A 21,719-nucleotide genomic window follows, 5' to 3' on the forward strand; every position below is an offset into this window, starting at 1 on the left:
CGGATTATCCGAAAAATCGGCTTATCCGAAAGAGGCTTCCCCCCTTCCATTTCGGATAATCGGGGTTTTACTGTATATATATATATATATATATATATATATATATATATATATATATATATATATATATATATATATATATATATATATATTCATATTTCTTAACTTAGCTCCTCTGTTATGTAAAATAGTCAAATTTTGTTGACATCATTGAATTAAACAGCAAACCCTCAATTTAACAAACCAATTGGGGAAGGGGATGATGTTATATCCAAAAATCCCTTATATCCGAGGGATCCGAACTTTTTGTATACAGGTAGTCCTCAAGTTACAACACATGCAACTTATGACTGCTTGCACTTACGAGCAGTCCAATAATATTACTAATACTTGGTTAAGTAATGAGTTGACATTTAAAATATCCTGCTGTGGGTAAAGCAGCAGTTTGTTTACACAGTTCCTGTGCTTCCTACCCCTCCCCCCCATTCCCATCCACTGCCCTCAGACACTGGCCCAGCCAGACTGGGGTAAAGCAGGAGAGAGGAAGGCTGGGTGACCCAGCCCACCCATATTTTCCCGGAACCTTAGTTGCCCTTGGAACTTAAAACAGTAGACACTCCTCACACTACAGTTATAGGCCTACTTATGACCAGTCCAATAATATTAGTAGTACTTGGTTAAGTAATGAGTTGACATTTCAAACATCTCACCATAGGTGGAGCAGCTGTTTGTTTACACAGTTCCCACACTTCCTACCAAGCTTACTGCTAGATCTAGCAGACACCAGTTGGCTAGGAAAATGGAGGCTCCACAACAGCCTCCTCACAATATTCCTGTGTAGTGCGGCGACTATGCCTGATGAACGAGCCTCCCATAACCCACTTAGCCAGTGGGGTACCTCTTTGGCCGACTCGGTAAGGAGTGGCTCTCCCGTCACGCTGGTCACAGGTTCAATCCCAGGCAGCCGGGGAATACCCTCTCCTTGTTGTGATTAATTTCTAGTGTGTTTCGATACACACAGAGGACGTGTGGGACCGAGAGAGTAATAGAAAAAGAGAATAGAAACTCTCATCATTAAACCTGCAGCAGTCCTATTGGCAACCATTTAGAGGAAACAGCAATCATAGCTGAAAGAAACATTCACAGAAGCTAAGAAGATGCAGCAGAGGTGACACTGGGCACTCATATAACTGACGTGTACTTTGTTGACACTGTCCCCCTGCCAACACAACTCCCGACACAATGACTTGGTGGGTGTATGGCTAACGCCGCCATGTTGACAAAACTGTTGGGAAAGATCCACCTAAATGTAAATGGAATAAAGCCCTGAGGATTTGTGGGCCTTTCTGCATCCGCTCAGTCACTATACAATTAAGTAACTTAATTAAGCAGTCAGATAAGACATATATTGAGGGGAGCTCCTATGACAACAGTAGTGCCACCACTTAACTCAGTGTATATTTTCAGTAATGATCAAGCTCAGATCCATATTGCAAAATGAATGAATAAATAAAAACAAATTATAAGTAATGTGTTTCATGTAAAGAAAACAGTAGAAAGAAAAAAGTAAATGTTTAACAAGCAAATAGGAAAGGGCAAGCAATCATCAGATACAACAGACTGATACCAAAGCAGTCAGCTGGAAAGTGCAGGTGCATTAAATAACTCCAATGAGCAAAATATTCTGAAATGATGGCATTATCTGACAAATTAGAAAAGAAAAAAAGTAATGCTAATGGAATGAATCATAGATGTTTACAAGAAATAACATTACTAGAATATAAAACAAAGACTTAAAAAGAAATAATGAAAAACTATACTGTGTTAATTTGCAGCTTGCAGCTAGCATGTTTGACAAAAGACCGTACTGGCTATAACACGCAGTGCCACACTCGGCCACCCGAAGAACTTTCTAAAGTCCATCGACTCTAACTTGAGCCCTGTGGCTTGGCCCGGGGAACCCCCCATTATTTACACATCTAGCGATGACCTGTGCATGTGATGTCTCACTGTTGTCTGTACATTATCTATTTATCAGAGCTGGGCACCACCTAATTTTTCTTTAGCTCGCTAATCACTAATACGCTAGTTTTCCAGGTTTGCTGGTCCGCTAACGCTATTTTTTTTAATTTATTTATTTATTTTTTTTTTTTTTTGCTTATTAACCCTTTCATTGCTAAATGCTTGCAGCGGGCATTAGGCGTATTTGCTGGTGGCGCTAAATGCCCGCTGCAAGCTCCAGCCACACTCAAATCTCCCGCGTATGAGAGTGTTCCAACACTAATTCTCACAACACAGGATTGCCAATTGAGTAGGCTCTTCACTAAATTTGGTGGAAAATCATATCAGCTCAGCGCGGCAAATCTATGGACGAGTAACTGGTGGATGTTCTTGCCCAATATAGCGGCATTTTTGCATAGCTTCACCTATCACCAACTGATTCTTTGACCAAATAGTTGTAAATATTGCAGTTGGCAATACTTCCTTGACAGAGTCTGAAAAAGAGATTTCCGCAGTTACCTCAATATGGCTGATCATCCCGCACGCACCGATGTAAGTGTAAACATTCAACACTCCCTGAACGTGCATGTACATTCGCAAGAGAGGCATACATAACTGACTCCTATAGATCTGGACCTCCTCTTTCCAGTGGTGTTTTTGGTTTTTAGCTGTGATGAATAGTTTTTGAGATACAGAGGTTAAAAGAGACCCCCCATTGGGCTCCCCAAGTGTGCCTGAGGGGATAGTCATGTCCAGACTGCGCGCAAAGCAAGGGTTAATCAAGTCCCCAACAGTCTGCTAACTCTTTTATTTTTTTTTAAATCTGCAAAAACATAATTTCCAATGAATACTACTACTACCTTATATACAAAGTTAAGTTTTATTTTCATAGAATAAATCAATAGTATTCATTCAATAGAATCAATACACAAAGAATTTGGAAGAAATCTCATTTACCATTAGTACAGTAGTACTACATATTCTCCTCACGCTGTCTGTTTGTTTGTTTCCTATCATGTAGATTTCTATATAATTCCACTGATCCATTCACACGTGACACTCCATTAATCTATATCACCCCAGGTATAGTAAGTAAGGACTACATAACTATATATGTAATTATAATGTGTGTGTGTGTGTGTGTGTGGTGTGTGTGAAATATACAGTTGAAAGTACTGAAAGTAAAGGAGAGGAAATGGAAGTTAGCGATTAGTGGACTTACAATTTTGGCACTCCGCTAACGGTAATCTGCTAAATTTTTCAGTCCACTAATCCGCCAACGTTTTTTAGCTCGCTGATTAGCGATTAGCAGACCTTTTTAACCGAATGCCCACCTCTGATATTTATGGAATATATATATATATATATATATATATATATATATATATATATATATATATATATATATATATATATATATATATATATATATAAAGTATTTTCTTAAGTGTTGGGCAAAGGAGACGTGAAACACCCCTCCACTCAACAGCCATTCAACAGCATCCTTATTTACTTGGCTAGGAGCTAGGAGCCATAGTGGATTATACTGAGATATCTCTTTGGCTCATTGGAGAAGTGCTGGCCTTCCCATCTCCCTGGTCATGGGTCCGAATCCTCGCTTGCCGAAAGATTTTTGTGTTATTTCAATCACCCATGACTTCTTTCTCAGTTAATCAGTTTATTATGTTTGGTACAAAGTAAAGTTAAATGAATAAACATCCCCATTACATTTATGGATGCATCACCCCAAAAGTTGTCTACTGTCTGTTTTTGTTCCATCTTGTTCCTTCAGTGTACATGATTTTTTCCACAGCTGTGGTGGACGAGTTCTCGATTGCCATGGCTCCAGCCCCTCCCAGTGTCCCAGCCGAATCACACTTCCTCACTGACCCACGTTGATCCAGGCAAATCTAGAAGGATGGTGGAGGCAGAGGATAGGGAGAAAGGAGAAACTGAAGAAAATCCCCCACAAAATATTATAAAGGGAATGGAGAAAATGGGAGGTTCGACCACTAATCCACACACTGCCAAACCCCCAGCAGGCTCTGGTGATCATTCCATCCGTGGCATGGATTCCACAAATGCTGGAGTGAATGTCACTTTAGAAAGCGCAGCAGTGTCACAAGAAGACGACATCAAGGTTGAGGTGGACAAAAAGAGTGAACTTACCACACATACTTCAATCAGCCTTGAAAAAACAATCTGCCCTCCTGTTCCTCCTAAATTGGGTATGTGTATTTACCTATTTGTATTTAGCTATTTGTAGCACACAGGGCCTGAGCTCAAGCTCGGACAATCCTGTCTCCCAATCTATATTTGTCCAATTTCTCCCTCATAATATGGACACTGCCCACTTCAACAGTGTCATTGTTTAGTCCATCCCATGTTTCTACACTCCTGTATGGAAAACTGCTTCTTTATGTCCTTCAAACAAGTCACCTTTCTTAATTTCTTACTGTGCCCTCAGAGTTGTCTCCTCCCTTCCATCACAATTAAGTCATTTCTATCTAACACGTCCATTCCATGAGTTCCTGTACAATGCTATCTGGTCTCCTCTTTCACTTCTTTCTCCCAGTGTTGGTAAGCCCAGTTTCCCCAATCTATTCTCATATGACAGATTTGATAGTTCTGGTGCCATCTGAGTTTCAATCCTTTGAATCCTTTCAAGTTTCCATATGCCCTTTTTCTTGTGAGGTGACCAAACAACCACTGCATACTCTAACCTTGGTCTAATTAGTGTTGTTATTTTCTTCTTTGTTATTGGATAGTTGTTCCCATAAGCCTTAGTTAGATAGTTATATAGTTGAGATGGATAGTCAGGTAATTAGTATGATATGTTTTCCATCGAGCGCCAGGGTCAGCATCGTAACCTGGCGCTGCACCTGTATCAGTTGCTGTCTCACTGCCATCAGTAAAAGACTCACCTGGCACCCGTACGTTTCTCTGCCCTTGAAAACATCCTACATGGTTCAGTGAGTTCAAGTCCAAGGATTTACACGGGTCATAGATGGCACCACCCAGCAGGCCGACCTACTCCACACCTAAAGTCAAGAGGTACTTAGAGATGGCGTCTACCCGCAGACCCGCCAACTCCACGCCTAAAAGCAAAGGTCACTCGATCCAAGTAGTGCCCCGGAGTATGGCGCCAGTCTTAAGTCAAGCCCAGAGCTTGGCGGCCCAACAAGACGCGATCAAGTCACTCCAGGCTGACCTTGCCACCCTCAGGATGCCAAGTAATTCCGGAACACCAACCCAACGAGTGTCTCCTGCAGCAGCACCGGAAAATTGTGAACTGGAGATGTCATCTGCCTTTTGATCGTGGAGAAGGTCGTTTGGAATGGTGGCTGTGATTGTGCAAGTTCCTGGCACAAGATTCCGTCAACCACATCAGGCTTCACTGCACCTTAACACTGCAATGAGCCATGGACGCCAGATTTGCCTTCGACGAGTGGTGTGTCATGTAGCAGGACACAGCCCTGGATGCAGTCGCTAATATAGTGCTCCATTCGGTAAACCAAGCAGTGCAGTGGTCCGAGTTCTTTGGAGTAGTGCAAGGCCCAAATGAGTCAGTGAGTGCTTATTTTGCCAGTTGTACGCAGAAGGCCACTGACTGTGAATTTAAGTGTCCTCACTGTGAGCATAGTCTCTCAGAGTACATGCTGCTGTGCAAGTTGGTGGTTGGCCTGTACGGCAAGTCATCGAAAAGGCACGTCTACCAATCATGTGACACGATAATTAGTGTGGATGCCCTCAGGGTCACGTGCTGTACCTATGAGGCCGCTCGCCAAGATGCTGCACATGGGAAGGATTTGCGGGAAGTTCCCCACGCTGCCGGCAGTACCGAAGGTGATGACGTCAACCATGACGTCACCATTGCGACCTCAGCCGACCGCAAAAGCAAGCCTCAATCTGGCAAACAGTATGGAAATTGTGGAGGATACCATGGCAACAGCAAAGCCTCCTGCCCAGCCAGGACTGCTAAATGTCTGCGCTGTCAAAAAGTAGGCCACTTCCAGAAGGTCTACAGGAACACACGACGCCAGAGTGCTCAGACAGAAACCAGCAGCGGTATATCCAGTGCTGTCATGATGACAGGGACCCGCATCACCCAGCAGCCCATGGTGGAAGTGTCTGTCAGCATCGGCACAAGTGGAGCTGGTCTGATGACATCAGCGGTGGCAGACACTGGAGCGCAAGTTTGTGTTGCTGGAGTGTCCCTTTTGACTGCCCTCAACATCAATCCTACTACGCTGCAACGAAGGGTCGGCATATGGGATCTGGCCCACCTTCCATTGAAATGCTTGGGAGCAGTGTCCCTCAGGATCACTCTGGATGGACAAAGCACGCAATAAGAGATATATTGCGAGTTTCAAGTTTGCAATTCACCGAGTTTGTGATAGGGACTCAAAAAATTCAATTTTTATTGAAAACTGAAATTGCGATATGACCCGAAAGGAAAAGGAAAAGGCTACTAAAACCGTTTTTTTCACACCTTGTTGTGGTCCTTGATTCCCATTCTCGCACTTACCCACCCCCTGGGCCTTTCCATTGGCTGCGGGAGGCGTGGTGAGTGGGATCCGGGCAGCCAGGCGCATGTGTGCGAGCAGCCCCAACCGCGCGCTAGGCCTGACCAGCTGACGATGGTGATGGTGATGATGAGTAGCGGCGACGCGGCCCCCGCATCGGCGCCCATGCGTGTGTGGGTGTGCCCATCGTGGGCCCAGGCTCCTCAATCTGCCAATTCCCACCTTCCACATGTTGCGCAGGACCTCTTCCATCTCTTCCTTCTCCAAAAGAAGAGATGGAAGAAAAGAGAGGGGTCCCATGCAACATGTGGAAAACAAGAACTGGCAAATTGAGAAGCGTAGCTCTTTTCCCGTATGTCACAACTAGGTAAATACAACTACAGTACCCTCTCGAGTTTCACGCTTGCTTCATTCCGAAGGTATGGCGCTAAACTTGAGGATTGCGAAACTCGAGGCATTGAAATACATGAAAAAGCGCTTATTGGTTCCGGCCCGTGGAAAAAAATTACTTTTTTTTTTACTCGACTTCCTTTCACAATTTTTTTTCGACTTTACTCTCTTGTTATCTCAAAATATGTACCTTGGTAATAGGCAGAAAATGGGAAGTGAGAACAGGTCGTTCTGAAGCCGCAGTTGAAGGCGGCTGCCTTACAATTGGCTGGCAGTTCTGAGTACACGCTTGTGATCCACGTGGTGTCGTCTGCTAATGTAAGGGTGGTTGCTCGCGGTCACCCGTGGGACAGTTGGACAAACCTATATAGCTTCTGGTAGTTTTCTGTGTGTTATGGTATAATCTGCTAACTCTTTCTGTTATATATCATCAAATCACTAACATCATGATTGACTTTTCAATGCCTATTGAACGTAAACTGCCGCCGCAATCACAAAATAGCTCGCAAAGAGGTTCAACTTGCTTACTGCTTCCATATTTCCCTCACCGCTCACAAAGACCACAAGCGGACAAAAAAGAACAAATCCAGGCAAATTAACACTTTTAATGCTGTGTATTCCCACAGTGCGCATGTGTGGTGGACAGCAGAATGACTAATTTCAGTGGGAAGATATTTCTTGCAACACCGGCCAGTGTATAGTGGACCTCCTTCTTCTTCTTTTGACCTGTAATGCTTTGTATCGCTTCCTAGGTCCTCCTTCTCCACACTTCTATACTTCACAACATGCACTTAGGGCCGCTTTCACAGTCATTTTGTTTGTATTGATCATTACCAATGGTGGCGATCGCCGCTCTAGTATTTCCACGTGAAACTGGCCGATGGGTAGTGATGTGATGTGATGGTGTCGGAGGTATTGCCTTTACAACGGCACCTCGTGGCGGCTGCGGGGTTAGCCTCGCCCCGCACCTTACCACACACTCTCAACACCTGTCGCTTTCTCTGCAGCCACCACTACCCCATTGGCCAATTTCACGTTGAAAATTATAGCGTCGATCGCCGCCATTGGTAACAATCAAAACAAACAGTGACTGTGAAAGTGGCCCTTATTTACTTCACTTATACACTTCACCCTGAACTTAGGTGTTTTTCTGTTCTTTTCTTTCCCTGATTTTGGTTTTCTATGCACTTTTGCTATTTTCCACTGTTGCTTTTCACCGTCGCTGCCATGCATTATAGGTCAAAAGAAGAAGAAGAAGAGGAAAACATCACTGGGAGATCTACAGTTTTCATAGACTCGAGAAAAATGTTTTTTGGACTGCGGTTCCCCAGCACGGGGTGTTCTCTTATCTTGTTAATCAAGTAGTAAGCAAAGCAGCTCTGCCAGTCCATTTTACGAGTCTCTTGGTGGGCCATCTTTCACTGCTCCTCACTCCTCAGCCACTGCTGACGTCTGTTTGTTTACATGCAGCCGTTTGGTACCCACGTACCCACGCTCGTACTCACAACCGTTTTCCATTCATACGGAGAACCAACAACTCACTCCCGGTTGGGCATACGGGCAACCGCAGTTGCCCATAGCCCCAATGGTTGGACATCACCTTTTAAGGCAGCACACATGACGCCGATGGTAGGTAGACGTGACCCAAACATGTCAAAGCAACGTGAAACTCGTGGCGGTAATGCGCGAAAGTCGTGATGGTAAGAATCTAGGACTAAGCGCTAAACTCGAGGATCGCGAAACTCGAGAGGGTACTGTAGGTAAATACAACTAGGTAAATACATGAGCCCCGACAAAAACAGCGTTATGGTGGCGCCGATGCAAAGGCCATGCCGCCAACACTCATCATCACCATCACCATCATCAGCCGCCCGCCATCTGCTCGGGCCCAGCACACGGCCGGGGCCGTCTGCACTCATGCGCTTGGCCAAGTGCAACGTGTTGACAGTTTTCAATTTTCCCCATAAGAATAATGGTTCAAAGTTTGCGATTTCAACATTTGCGACCCGCAATGTCGACCTGTTTATCGCAAACTTAGAGACAGTACTGTACTTCATCCATTCTACGAAAACATTCTTCCTGTCACTAGACACATGCAAAGATCTGGGGATAGTGTCCAAGAGTTTCCCGTTCCACACCCCATCCGTGGCACACGTTCATGAAACACACTCACTAGTCACGCCACCCCCGAGGCCCTCGTCACTCCCCCTCCTACTTTGGGAGGAGCATGCAGTGCGCTTAGCAGTGGTTGCTACAACACTTCTCCCTACAACATTCAACACCTCGAGAAGTCTCTTACCAGTGATGGCAGGTAAACCCTATCACATTCACTTCACCCCAAACGCTGTATCCTATGCCTGCCACACACCAGCCCCGGTTCCCAGGCACTGGCAGGACGAGGTAAAGGCGCAACTGGACGAGGACGTTCGGTGAGGAGTCATCCAGCCTGTTCCTGCAGGAGAGGCCACAGAATGGTGCGCCCACATGGTAGTCATGGCCAAGAAATTAGGGCAGCCACGACGCATTGTCGATTTCCAATGCCTCAACGTTTTGTGCCTGAGCTTACAGTCATGTTACCGTCACCAAAATAACATAGACTGCCCTTCTTCCCCACAAGCATGAATTCAGTCTTATCATTGTTTAATTTCAGTTGCTTATAATGCATCCAATCCTTAACTGAATTAATAACACTATTGATCTTTGTACTTGTATTTTCAATATCAGTGACGGAAAAGTAGAACGGAATGTCGTCAGCAAATAATCCTACACCATGTTGTTGTAGTATCCTGGATAAACTAATTGTGTATATACAGAATAAAATAGGTCCCAGCACACTTCCTTGTGGAATTCCTATCGTCAGAGCTTCATATGAAAAAAACAATTTCCAATTTGCACACAATAAATTCTGTTTTGTAAGTAACTCTCAAGATACTTTAACGCATTGTCTACCACTCCAATGTTCCTTATCCCTTTCATTGCTAAGCGCTCGCAACAAGACTATCCTCTCAGGCGCGCTCGGGCACCCCAGCGGGGGAAAGGGATCTCTTTTATACTGCTATATCTCAAAAACTATCCATCACAGCTACAAAACAAAAACACCATTGGAAAGAGGAGGCCAAGATCTATAAGATTCGGTTAAGTAAGCCTCTCCTGCAAATGTACAGGCACGTTCAGGGGGTGTTTTTTGCACCACCAGCAAGTGACGCTAGTGCTCGCTCTTATAACCTCTGTATCTCAAAAACTATTCATCACAGCTAAAAAACAAAAACACCATTGGAAAGAGGAGGCCAAGATCTATATGATTTGGTAATGTAAGCCTCTCCTGCGAAAGTACAGGCACGTTCAGGGGGTGTTGCCTGTGAAGACGTACATTTACACGTGTGCGACGGTCAACTGTAAGGCAGCTACTGTAGATCTCTTGATGATGGGGTACTGGCAGGGCAGTATTGCCAACTGCAAAATTTACAACTATTTGGTCAAAATATCAGTCATGTGATAGGTGAAGCTATGCAAAAATGTCACTATATTGGACAACAACATCCACCAGTTGCTCGTCCGTAGATTTTCCACACTGGGTTGACATGATTTTCCACCAAATTTAGTCAAGAACCCACTCAATTGGCAATTCTGTGTTGTGAGAAATATTGTTGGAACACTCTCATACGCGGGAGATTTGAGTGTGGCTGGAGCTTGCAGCGAACATTTAGCACCACCAGCAAATACTCCTAACGCTCGCTGCGAGCGTTTAGCCATGAAATGGTTAAATCTTTAACAAACAATTCATGGACAACCGTATCAAATGCTGCACTAATATCAAGGACCAATATAGCACATTTACCCCCATCCATCATTTGTAGTAAATCATTAACAACAGAACAGATCGTAGTTTCAGTAGAAAATATTGGCCTATATGCTGACTGACTATCAGGCAAGACATGGACTGTCGACTTCCAATGCCTTAACGCTTTGTGCCTGAGATTACAGTCATGTTACCGTCACCAAAGTAACATAGACTGTCCTTCTTCCCCACAAGCATGAATTCAGTCTTATCATCATTTAATTTCAGTCAACTGCTCAATAATTGCATACTCTAATAACTTAGGCAAAAAAGGCAAATTAGATACTGGTCTATAAGAGCTTATGTTTTGGTTTTCCCTTTAAGACTACAGGTAACTCGATTTACGCGAGTATTGTGTCCTTGAAGAGGTCGCGTAAATCAAAAACAAAGTAAATCAAACAAGAGGTAGGTTTCTATCGAAAAATAAATGTTCACTTCATTCAGTGGAGAGAGAGAGAGAGAGAGAGAGAGAGAGAGAGAGAGAGAGAGAGAGAGAGAGAGAGAGAGAGAGTATATCCATATCACCGAGATATCCACACAGGCACTCAATCTCAGCCTCACTCATGTGAGGAAGAAATGAGAGACACCATGAGCGACTGGCTAGTATTGGTACCGGTACCGAGCAGTCTGGTACCAGTACTATACTGTATAGCTGGTACCGTTAGTACCGGTACTGGTACCGGTACCTGCCCACCCCTATTGTTGAGTAGCGTGGCAGCGTGGGTACTGTATTGTTGTTCAAGTGTTGCGCGGGAAGAACTGAGCTCAGCTGTGTGGCCGCGGCGCCGTGTGAGTCCAGTTGCATGAGACATCTGGTGGCCACTCCATAAAATATCGCGTATAAGTGAAAAAACATGTAAATTAAACATTTATTTGGATTTTGGACCCCGCGTTATTTCAAAAATGCGTAAACCAAACTCGCGTAAATCAAGAGTTACCTGTAGTTTTATGACAGCTCGCTTTTCAGAATCCGGAAATTTACATGAATAAATACTAGTATTGACAATTCTTAGCACCATATCCATGAAACTAGGAAAATTATCTTCATCCATGATATCTAATACAGGCAATGGGTCACTGGCACAACATGTTTTCTTAGCTTTCTTAAAAAGTCGAAGGATCATCCTTCCTAATGATCTTAAAATACTGCAATCTACAATCCACCTCAACATCAACAACAGGCATAAAAGGTGTGTACACAAATTCCGATACAATATTCATAATCTTACTCTTGAAAAAATTACAAAAGTTATCCGCTAAATCTTTATCACAGAAACCATCGGGAAGCTTTCTTCTCAAAGTAGTACCAGTAAGACTTAAAAAGTTGGTATAATTTGTTCATATCTGATCCTGCCTCAAGAATTTTTGTATGATAATAGTTTCTTTTACTCCTACTTATCAAGTCATTATAGCAATTTCTCACATTTTTATAATCCTCCCAGGCCACAACAGACCCCTCATTTCTCCATTTATATTCCTTACATTGTTTCTCTCTTTTCAGTGTCAAAATTTCACCATTAAACCAGGGAGATCTATCCTTGACAGTAATGACCTTCTCTAGGATCGGACACACATTGTTATATTGTGTCTTAATCACCTAATTATAAACGTCAGTAAGACAATTCACACAATTTGATTTAAATAACAAATCATTATGAACACACTCTCCAGTCATATCTTCATAAAATTCTGACTAATTTCACTGATAAACGTAACAGCAGAGAAACCCACCCTATTTCTAAAATAAATTTTCTTAGTTACCTTACATATTGGCAATAATAATTTAAATGTTATAAGCTTGTGAATTGGGGAAATGGTAAATTCGTGTTCAACATCCACCCTCCCTATGAGATTGTTTACATCATCACTAATGACTAAGTCTAACATATGGCCAGTTGATGAAATTATTGTATTCACCTTGTTTGACAACTGATAAGATTCAAGAAGCTCACAAAAAGAAACTGTGTTAGGTATGGTTTTCATGATCATCCATCCATATATTGAAGTCACCAACAATAAAAACTTTAAAAGAAACCATATCAATTGAGTCCAACAATGCACTAAATTCATCAAAAAAGAGATTAACACTTGACCAAGGTGGCCTGTAAATAACAAGGTATGCTATCCACTGGTTTTGATGCTTAAAATTAACTTCAATATATTCAAAACTTGATACTTTCACTTGTGTCAACACCCTCAGGTGAGAAAAAGTATTCGACAGGAATATATACCTACACCACCCCCTCGTCTGCCCTCTCTGGGGCTTTGAAAGAAAGTGTGAGTAGCAGGTGTCATCTCAGTAATTCTACTTGTGTCATGCTCATTCAACCAAGTCTCAGAAATAGCTAAAATATCAGGTGATTGCTCATTTAATATTTCCCTAATTTGAATAGTCTTGTTACCCACAGATTGAATATTAACCCCTTCAATATGGCTGGGCCAAAACAGCGCCCTGCACCATATCCGAGATCGCCGCGCGCACCAAATTTCAAACGTCGCTATTGAATGTAACAAGCTTTCAGCCGTAAACTCATAATCATCATGTATTATATATGAAAACATGCAGAATTAAATGGTGCACATAAAGAAACTCACTACAGCCGGGCCAAAACAGCGTCCCATGCCATATCCAGGATCGCCACACGCGCCAAATTTCAAATGTTTTGCTATTGACTATAACAAGTTTTCGGTCATAAACTCAACATAATCATCATGTATTATATATGAAAACATGCAGAATTAAATGGTGCACATAAAGAAGCATAAATTAATTGATAATTTTGAGATGTAAACATAAATATAAAGATAAAATAACTCATATATTGGCTAAAGCGCGCCAGGACGCAGTATGCGCGTCCTCAGATATGGTACGGGGCACGCAAGGATGCAGTATACGCGTCCTCGTGTTGAAGGGGTTGACAAAATCACAATTTAAATATTCAATAGTAGAACTAGAATCCATGATCCATTATAGAAGCCAATTTACTTAACCCTTTCGTTGCTAAACGCACTAGCGTAACTTGCCGGTGGTGCTAAACGCTCGCTGCGAGCTCCAGTTGCACTCAAATTTGCTGCGTATGAGTGTTCCAACACTATTTCTCACCCCACAGCATTGCCAATTCAGTGGGTTTTCCACTAACTTTGGTGGAAAATCATATCAGCCCAGCGCGGAAAATCTACGGACGAGCAACTGGTGGATGTTGTTGTCCAATATAGCGACATTTTTGCATAGCTTCACCTATCACATGACTGATATTTTGACCAAAATAGTTGTAAATTTTGCAGTTGGCAATACTGCCCTGCCAGAACCCCATCATCAAGAGATCTACTCAGTATAGTTGCCTTACAGTTGACCGTCGCGCACGTGTAAATGTACGTCTTCACAGGCAACACCCCCTGAACGTGCCTGTACATTTGCAGGAGAGGCTTACTTAACCGAATCTTATAGATCTTGGCCTCCTCTTTCCAATGGTGTTTTTGTTTTGTAGCTGTGATGAATAGTTTTTGAGATATAGCGGTATAAAAGAGATCCCCTTCCCTTGCTGGGGTGCCCGAGCACACCTGGGGGGATAGTCTCGTTGTTAGCGCTTAGCAAGGAAAGGGTTAACTCAGCAGTAAAAGCCTTACAACATCTGGCATTAACTATGATTTACCTCCTCCCTCTTCTGTCTGACACAGTTGATACATTTCTGTGTGTTTGAGGAACAGTCACCAGTTCTATGATTACCACAACAGATACCACATACAACATCATCTTCCTTAAAATTACAGTTTTTAAGGTGTGGCCATGCCTTTGACAATGATAACATGTCCACACATGATATCTATCCCGAATCTGATATCTACCCCAGCGCAATAAAATTTTATCACCGTGATCATGAATTGCCCTACGAACTTCAGGATCACATTTGATTATATAATGAGCTGTATGACTCACAGCTGTGTTCTTGAACAACAGTGTCATTTTCTGAGACACATCAGAAATTTATTGCAAGTAGACATTCTTTTCAATAACAGCATCAATAACATCCTCCTCCTCTTTGTGTACGTTACATATCATGATTTTTGGCTGCATTTTCTTTATTTTCTTGGTCACAGCACCACCCACATTATCTTGAATCAATGTCGCTGCACTGTCTCTACACTCCTCATTCGGGGAATTAACCGCCAGGTTACCAGTCTGGGAAAATATAATGTCAACAATAGGAATATGCTTTAGCACTTCAGCAACTTTTTTCTTTTTGTCACTAATCTTAGTAGTTGGTTCCTGGGATTTGATAACAAGCAGATTCTTCTTAATCATGTCAGCATATGTTCCTTTATTGTCATTAGAGCATGTGAGAGTAGAAATTGTCCCATTAAGTACATCAATTTTCCTTGACAAGTTTTTTAATTCACCCTCAACTCCTTGGCCAGTAGCACAACCATTATCAGCAATAGTATTTTCAAGCTCAGTAATTCTAGCATTCTGCTTTATTGTTAGGTCTTTAAGTTGTGCAACAAGCTTTTGAGTAGCCTCCAAATCATGTGAAATTCCAAGAATCCTCACATTACAACCACCACAGTACCAATGTAATTGTTCATTATCAATTATACTCATTAGGACCTTATATGTACTCTTCTCCATTTTTTCACAATGAATATGGTACCACTTTTTACAGCAGTCACACAACATTGCTTGATCATTATCACATACCTGTTCATCACACCCAGGACACCTGATCATCATCACCTGTACTGGCGTTGCCTCAGGCGCCACCAGCTGGGCCACCACTACCGCCATTACCCCCACCTGTGTTTACATTCACAGTGGGCACTTATACACTTCACCCTGAACTTAGGTGTTTTCTGTTCTTTTCTTTCCCTGATTTTGCTTTTCTGTGCCCTTTTGCTATTTTCCACTATTACTTTTCACCGTCGCTGCCATGCATTTACCTAGTTGTATTTACCTAGTAGTTGTAATTTTACAGGGCCTGGGCTCATGCTTGTGTGGTCCCGTCTCCATATCTGTACTTGTCTAGTTTTTCCTTAAAGTTGTGCACACTCTTCGCCGATACTACTTTCTCACTTAGTCTATTCCGAACCTCTATGTTTCTTTGCGGGAATCTATATTTTTTGTCTCAAGCATCTTTCTTTTCTCAATTTTTTTACTGTATCCTCATGTGTTGTTGGTGTTTCTTACTTCTCTTAGTAGCAACTCCTCATTATCTACTTCTTCCATTTTATTCCACAATTTGTAAATTAGTATTAGGTCTCCCCTTTCCCTTCTTTGTTCCATTGTTGGCAGGTCCATTTCCTTTAACCTTTCTGCATATGACAATCTCTCCAGCTCTGGAACCATCTTCGTTGCCATCCTTTGTATTCTTTCTAGTTTTTTCACGTGTTTCTTCTTATGGGGAGACCACACCGTTTCTGCATATTCCAACTTTGGTCTAATCTTAGTGGTAATCATCTTTTTCATCATATCCTTATCCATGTAGTGAAATGCTATTCTTATATTTCTTACCATTCTATGCGTATCACTGAATATCCTATTTACATGACTCTCAGACTGTTGGTTATCTTGTATTGTCACTCCCAGATCTCTCTCTTCTTGAACTTTTAATATTTCTCCCTCTCCCATTCTATATGTCCACTTTTGTCTCCCTTCACTCTTTCCCATTTCCATTACATGACATTTCTTCACATTAAACTCCATCTCCCATTTCTTACTCCAATCCCAAATCTTATTTAGGTCCTCTTGCAGAATTTAACAGTCTTTGCTATTTCTTATGTGTCTCAGCAATTTCGCATTGTCTGCAAACAAACTCATGTAACTACAGTAAACCCTTGATTTAACGGACCCGCTTATAACATATTTCGGATATAACGGACAAGGTCAGACAGTCAGAAATCCACCCGGACCAACAGAATAGTTTTTGACCCACCCGCTCCCGGAAACGATAATAGCATCTGCTGGCCACCTCACCCTCCTCCCTTTCTCTGCTGTCCCGTCCTTCAGTTTCTGTAGTCTTTTTAACTCACATGATGAAATATTTTCCTCCTCGTGGTTTCCATTCAAATGAAGACTGTATTTATACCACAAGAAAGTCTTTTGCATCAATCCAGGACGTAAATGTAATGGAAAATAGCCAAGTGTTTGTTAGTGTCGGTACTGACACAGCTTATGGGGGTTGAGGGGAGTAAGGCCCCAGTTAGGTAGGTTAGGTTAAGTTATGTTTGGTTAGTTTAAATTTATTTGGCACTCGGTGTGGGGCGCAGATATACGCAGCGTAGGACGGGTATATTGCAGCGGCATGCGTGGTCCAATTCGCCAGCCCGTGTTACAAGAATTACCTGCTTGCAGAAATAAGTCGCTCTGCTGTCCACCTCGAATGCACACTGGGGGAATACATGGCAGGAAAAACATTAATTTGCCTAGTTTTGTTCTAGTTTGTCCACTTGTGATCTTTGTAAGCAGTGAGTGAAATGTAGAAACTGTAAGCAAGTTGAACATCTCTCAGAGTTATTTTGTGATGCAGCTGCGGGCTGTGGGGGGTGTACAATAGGCATTAAAATGTCAGTCGTTTAATGATTTGTGACAAATTAGATTATTTCATAACATGCCGAAAACTACAAAAAAAAAAAGTTTCATCTGCCAGTGCGAGATTGGCGCAATTTTACCTATACCTGTAACAATACGGCTCCCCCGCAGGGCCCCACCGCCAACCTGGTGGCCTCAGTGCCCCACAGTCCATTGCCAGGTGCGACTATATAGACAACGTGCAGATAACATACACAATAAAAAACAACAACATATATCTACGTTTATTAGGTCTGTTGGTATTTTTTATTTTATTTTTTCGTTGCTTATAACGTACTTTCAGCATTAACAGACTAAGCTCCCTCCCAATTTGTCCGTTATATCGAGGGTCTACTGTATTTACTTTCTCCGGCATATCATTTATTTATACTTGGACAAGTATTGGTGCCAGTACCGATCCTTGAGGCACTCCACTATCTACACTTCTCCTTTCCGATTTCATGTCCTTTACCACTGTTCTCATTTCTCTTCCCTTTAAGCAACTTTACATCCAGTTCTTCATTTTCCCTTTCAATCCTCCTCTATTTTCCAGCTTCCATAGTAGTCTTGTATGTGGAACTTTGTCGAAAGCCTTCTTCAAGTCCAAGTACACGCAGTCTACCCATCCATCCCTCTCCTGTGTTATGTCCGTAACTCGAGTAAAAGCTTAATAAGTTTGTTACACATGAACGCCCTTGTCTAAAGCAATACTGTTTTTCTGTAATTATATTGTATTCTAGAAATTTTGTCCATTGTTTCTTTATCACTTTTTCACATATTTTACAAACTACACTGGTCAATGATACTGGTCTATAGTTCAGAGGTTCCTCCTTTTTCCCGCTTTTATAAATAGGGACCACCTCAGCCCTTCACCATTCCTTTGGTACTTTACCAGTTGATATTGAGCACTTTATATCATATACCGGTCCGACCAGCCGATTTCTACATTCTTTCAAAATAAAACCTGAAACTCCATCTGGTTCTATTGCTTTCATCTTTTCCAGCTCCTCCATTACTTTATATATCTCTTCTTTAGTTACTACAGTAAACCCTCTGGTATCCAGGTTAATAGAGCCACAGGGGCACCCGGATATGGGAAAAACTCGGATATGGTGTAGGTTAAGTCTACGTACCCAAAAAAACAAGTTTCGCCTACCGCATTTAATATATCATCAGCACAAACGAAGGTATTTAAGATCACGCCCGTAAGGCCATGACAGCCTTCCACGCCAGTGCATACGTATATACATGAAATGAGTGCAGGAACGATATGTTATAGGCTTATAGCCGTAGAAAAGAAAGTTATGTTACGGGTCAGGGTACATTTCAGCCGCAGCACTGCCACCCCGCCCCGCTCACCCTGAAAATATATATCCTTATTATCTCACAAACGGAGCTACTTAAGCTCACGTCCGTACGCCCACATCACCCCTTAACGCCTGCGCACACGTGGATATATGAAATGAGTGCAGGAAGGATGTATTATAGCCGTAAAAACGAAAAAATGTTACGGGTTTCGTCAAACTGGCCGCCTTGCCCCGCCACCACGAGAATGTTTTACCTTGTTTTCTGCAATATTACATTATCTATGCTAACGTCAGTGTAGGCAAGCCTTTCCCCATCCACAGTGAATGCGTGGGCGTTGTGGCGTCTCTTGCAAACGATAATTAGCGACTTAGGTAACCTAAGAAAAATTGTCAGGGCGTTGCGGGGTTGGTCAGCACCCGCCATGGCCCCAAGGACGTGGGTGTTTTGTTAAGATTCACTCCAAACGGGGTAATTAACACTTGTATACCCTGCTGACTTATATACATCGGCGCCATGGTAAGCGCCCCAAACACCACACACAGGCAAAGCAATGCCAGGAGAAGGTAGGACACACACGCAAAAGCAATTAACTGGGCCATGGTGAACGTAAACAATGGCGTGCGGGGCGCTTGTTGTGTTGTGGTGCACAAGGTAAAGAGAATCTCTTTACCTTGGTGGTGCGGTACGTCACCCAGGCAGAGCTTGGAGGTATTGTGCGGGAAATTTGAACGACTTTTGGCGGTGTGCGACAATTTTTTTGAATTTTTTGGAAAAAAATCACATTTTTGAAAACTCCTGGATACGGGCGAGGTCGGATACGGTGCACCCGGATAACTGAGGGTTTACTGTATTACTTCCTCCATTTGAACATTCATCTTGTGAATCATTAAATTTTGATTCTTTTGTAAAAACTTGTTGAAACGTCTTGTTTAGTAGCTCAGTCATGTCTTTAGGATCTTCAATTATCTTATTTCCATCTTTCAGTCTTTCTATTTTTTCCTTTGGTTTGATTTTTCATTTATAAATCTGTAAAACAATTTAGGTTCCTCCTTACACTTATGAACAATATCCTTTTCGTATCGGGAGCTTCGTGGTGCAGTGGTTAGCACACTCAGCTCACAACCGAGAGAGCCCAGGTTCGATTCCCAGGTGGATTGGAAAAATTTTGGTGGCTTTTCCGATACCCTACGCCCCTGTCCACCCAGCAGTGAATGGGTACTACCACGTATTAATCAGGGGTTGTGTCCCGTCTCCTGGGATCTGTTCCCTTTTCCTATAATTCCTTCCCCTCCTGTCTCTCTCTGGCCACAGATGTTGCGCCAACTAAACAAAACTTTCCAAACTTTCTTTCCTTTTCGTATCCTTTCTCTTCCTCCCTCCTTATTTTCACACATTCATTTCTTGCTATCTTAAAGTCATCTTTGGTTCTTATTTTTTTTCCATTTTTTCCATCCTTTGTCTCTTTTTCTTTGCACCTGCACATTTTACATTAAACCAATTTTGCTTTCCTCTTTCTATTGATTTATATAATGTGACATGTTTTTTGACTTCTGTCTCATATGCCTCTATGAAAATATCATACTTTTCCTGCACCTCATTTGTTCTTTTTAACTTTTCATTGTCCATCTTTTCATAATATTTCTTGAGATTTTCTATGTCCGCTTTCCTATAGTTTCTCCTTTTTTCTTTGTATGATTCATCTTTCTCAGTGAGTTCCTCATCAGTTTCCAACTCTATTATTACATGAACGCTTTTTCCCATGGGACACTCATATCTTAATTCATTTAAACAAGTGCATTCCCTTTGTCAGCACCAGGTCCAGTCTCGCTGGTTCGTCATCACTCCTGTATCTTGTGTTCTCAGGCACCCACTGCATCATTAAGCTTTCCATAGTCAGTTGTATAAATCTTTCTCCCCATGCCATCTCACTTCCTCCACTTTTGAATGTTTCCCAATGTACCTCTTTGCAGTTGAAGTCCCCAACGAACAAGACTCTTTTATTTGCTTTGAGTAACCTACTCAAACTACATCAAGTTAACACTCACTATTTCTGCCTTTCCTTTTCCATATATGTATTACTGATTTCACTAATAACTCCTTTCTCGTCATTATCATCACTCCTCCACCACCTTTACCCCTCCTATCCTTCATCCATATATTGCAGTTATTGTTAAACACTATTTGAATGTCCTCTTTTAGCTTTGTTTCCATTAAACACACAATCTTGGGCTCTTTTACCTTTAAGTAGTCTTGTAGTTCCAGTTTTCTAGGTATTATCCCATCTACATTGGTATACATCACACTTAAACCGTTAGTTGTTCCAATTTTTTCTAGTTTCTGTTCACTTTTGTCTTTTCCCTTATACATATACCACTTCTTTACCCTGTCTCCCAAAACTCCCCCAAAAAATTTCTTCCTTGTCTGTTCTTGCACTATTCTTCTCCATTACCTCTGCTTGCAAGTCATTCCATTTTTTCCTTTCTTCCTCATTTCTATTCTTCTTTATATATATTTCCTTTCATCTATTTCTTAAAGTTTTGTTGTTCTATACAGTATTTCCTCTGTTACCTGCTGGGATTTTAGTCTTACTTTCATTGGCCTTGTTTTCCCTTCTATATAAGGACCCAGCCCAACAATCTCTTCTACCTTCTGCTCCAGGTTTTGTCTTTCTTCATCATTCAAGTTCTTAAGTAGGTCCTTCACTGATTTTAGTTCTTCCTTTTCCCTTTTTGGTTTATACGTTATATTCTTCTCCTTCATTCCAAATATTATAACACTTTTTCTTATCTGCCACATCTCTTACTAACTCCGTTTTTCTTTAAAGCCTTGACCACCTCTTTCTCTGCATTTTCCTTCTCTTCTTTCAGTTGCTTTTCAATTACTTCCTTGAGGTTTACATTAGCTTTCTCATGTTCAACTTTCCAGGTCTTCACTTCACCCAACACTTCCTCTCTGACCCTCCGCTCCTCTTTGCTTACTATTGCTTTCAGGTCTTCATTTTTCTTTCTTGCTACTCCTAGGCCTTCCTTCATCGTTTTTTCATATTTTGCCCTCTTCTCTTTCAACTCTTCATTTTTTAATAAATTTTTTTTCC

General features: G+C 42.0%; 1 protein-coding gene across 3 annotated transcripts in view; it reads left to right on the forward strand.

The window, feature by feature from the left end:
* The window catches only part of LOC127009730 (beta-1,4-N-acetylgalactosaminyltransferase bre-4-like), a 168,546-nt gene that overhangs the window by 89,705 nt on the left and 57,122 nt on the right, over nucleotides 1-21,719 (forward strand). For 2 of the 3 annotated variants that reach the window (XM_050883103.1, XM_050883105.1), the window contains one exon: nucleotides 3,815-4,229. The exons of the other annotated variant lie outside the window; for it this stretch is intronic. In XM_050883103.1, the coding sequence (XP_050739060.1) occupies nucleotides 3,815-4,229 (415 nt within the window). The remainder of the gene's footprint in view (nucleotides 1-3,814; nucleotides 4,230-21,719) is intronic. 3 annotated transcript variants of the gene reach the window in all.

This window comes from Eriocheir sinensis, chromosome 41, assembly GCF_024679095.1.
Source record: "Eriocheir sinensis breed Jianghai 21 chromosome 41, ASM2467909v1, whole genome shotgun sequence".
Classification (NCBI taxonomy): domain Eukaryota; kingdom Metazoa; phylum Arthropoda; class Malacostraca; order Decapoda; family Varunidae; genus Eriocheir; species Eriocheir sinensis.